At 35.9% G+C, this 1489-nt stretch overlaps 1 protein-coding gene across 4 annotated transcripts in view; it reads right to left on the bottom strand.

The window, feature by feature from the left end:
- Positions 1–653: 653 nt before the first annotated feature.
- The window catches only part of LOC119593883, a 29651-nt gene continuing 28815 nt past the window's right edge, over positions 654–1489 (bottom strand). For all 4 annotated transcript variants that reach the window (XR_005230567.1, XR_005230568.1, XR_005230566.1 and 1 more), the window contains exon 2: positions 654–992. Coding sequence is in view for 1 of the 4 variants with exons in the window: in XM_037942909.1 (XP_037798837.1) it covers positions 778–992 (215 nt within the window). In the remaining 3 variants the exon portion in view is untranslated. The remainder of the gene's footprint in view (positions 993–1489) is intronic.

Raw genomic sequence — 1489 nt, 5'->3', positions numbered from 1 at the left:
GATTAACCAGTTTTGTTTTTATTTGGCCTTTGAAATTTTTCAGATTTATGGCTATGGGCATGAGTACAACTGCAATTTAATTATGGGCAGGAGTGCAACTGCAATTTAATTATGGGCAGGAGTGCAACTGCAATTTAATTATGGGCATGAGTGCAACTGCAATTTAATTATGGGCATGAGTGCAACTGCAATTTAATTATGGGCAGGAGTGCAACTGCAATTTAATTATGGGCATGAGTGCAACTGCAATTTGATTATGGGCAGAGGTGCAACTGCAATTTAATTATATCTTGTGTAGTTGCCATTAGGAATTCTTATCAAATATAATGTGAATTGCTAGAGCTGGAATGAACACATTCAACATATCACACAATTAAATACATTGCTTTGTAGGCTATTCCGTTTCTCAGATTTAAGGAATCATATTTAGAAACGGGATGCTTGCAACGTACATAATCTTCACGATAACGTTATCATAATTTTTTTTTCTGAAATTACAATCCCATTTTCCTAGACTTCTTTTTGGTTTGGTTTTAACTGTTTTAATTATACAAAACAGGGAAAACGGTCAGATATTTAGCAAAATACTAGCTGTATATATATAAATAGTATGGAAGCTAGTGTAAAGAATCTTCCTTTTTTAATTATATATTTTTTTTAGTATAGAGCAATTGATAAGGATTTAGCTGATCTGATTGTTGAAAGCAGTCGTGCACGTAATTGCCGTGTACTCTAACTTCTAGCTGAAACACATTTACACAAATTTGAAAATGTACTTTATTGACATGTTTTCCAGAAATCCCAAATCAAAACTGGAAGAAAATAGAACAGCGTGGCTATAAAAAAGAAAAACACGAAATTACAAGATATATCCATTTTCCTTCGTTTCCGCTTTTCTCCAGCCTCTTCATCTTCCTCCTCTGCACCTGTTGCTGATTCAGTTGCTGATTCGTCCCCCTGAAGGACACTACCACTTTCGTCTTTTCTGGCGCCTGAGGACAGAATTCTAAATGTTTCTACAAAATAAAGTTTGGAAAAGGGTTCTCGTTGTCACAGCGACAGTGGCCTTGACGAGGGTGTTCGAGGCCAGAAGCATAAATTAAATCTCTTGTTAATCATGGCTAATTAATCATGTAGGGTGTGTACAATGGGAATGAGGGTGGGGGTGGTGGAGGGGGTGTAGTTAAGACTAAAGTAAATGGATGGGAAGAAGGGTATACTATAGGTGAGTAATGATTTTCTCTTTGTTTACATTTTACTTGTACTCTCCTACATACTTTCTCATTTAAGTTTCCACTTTCTTTTAAACTTTTCCATCTGCCTCAGCTTTCCTACCCGTGAAATTTGCAGAGATTATATCTTTACATATATTACTATGAATAATAAGCCTTTTTCTTGTCTGCAGTACGTCTGCTATACAAGTCTCACTGCAAAATGTGCTACTCCCGTTATTGATTTCCTAACTGGTGCAGAGCAAATGTTTATCAGA

Source organism: Penaeus monodon, chromosome 33 (assembly GCF_015228065.2).
Source record: "Penaeus monodon isolate SGIC_2016 chromosome 33, NSTDA_Pmon_1, whole genome shotgun sequence".
Classification (NCBI taxonomy): Eukaryota; Metazoa; Arthropoda; class Malacostraca; order Decapoda; family Penaeidae; genus Penaeus; species Penaeus monodon.
This window is presented reverse-complemented; position numbering and strand designations above follow the sequence as displayed.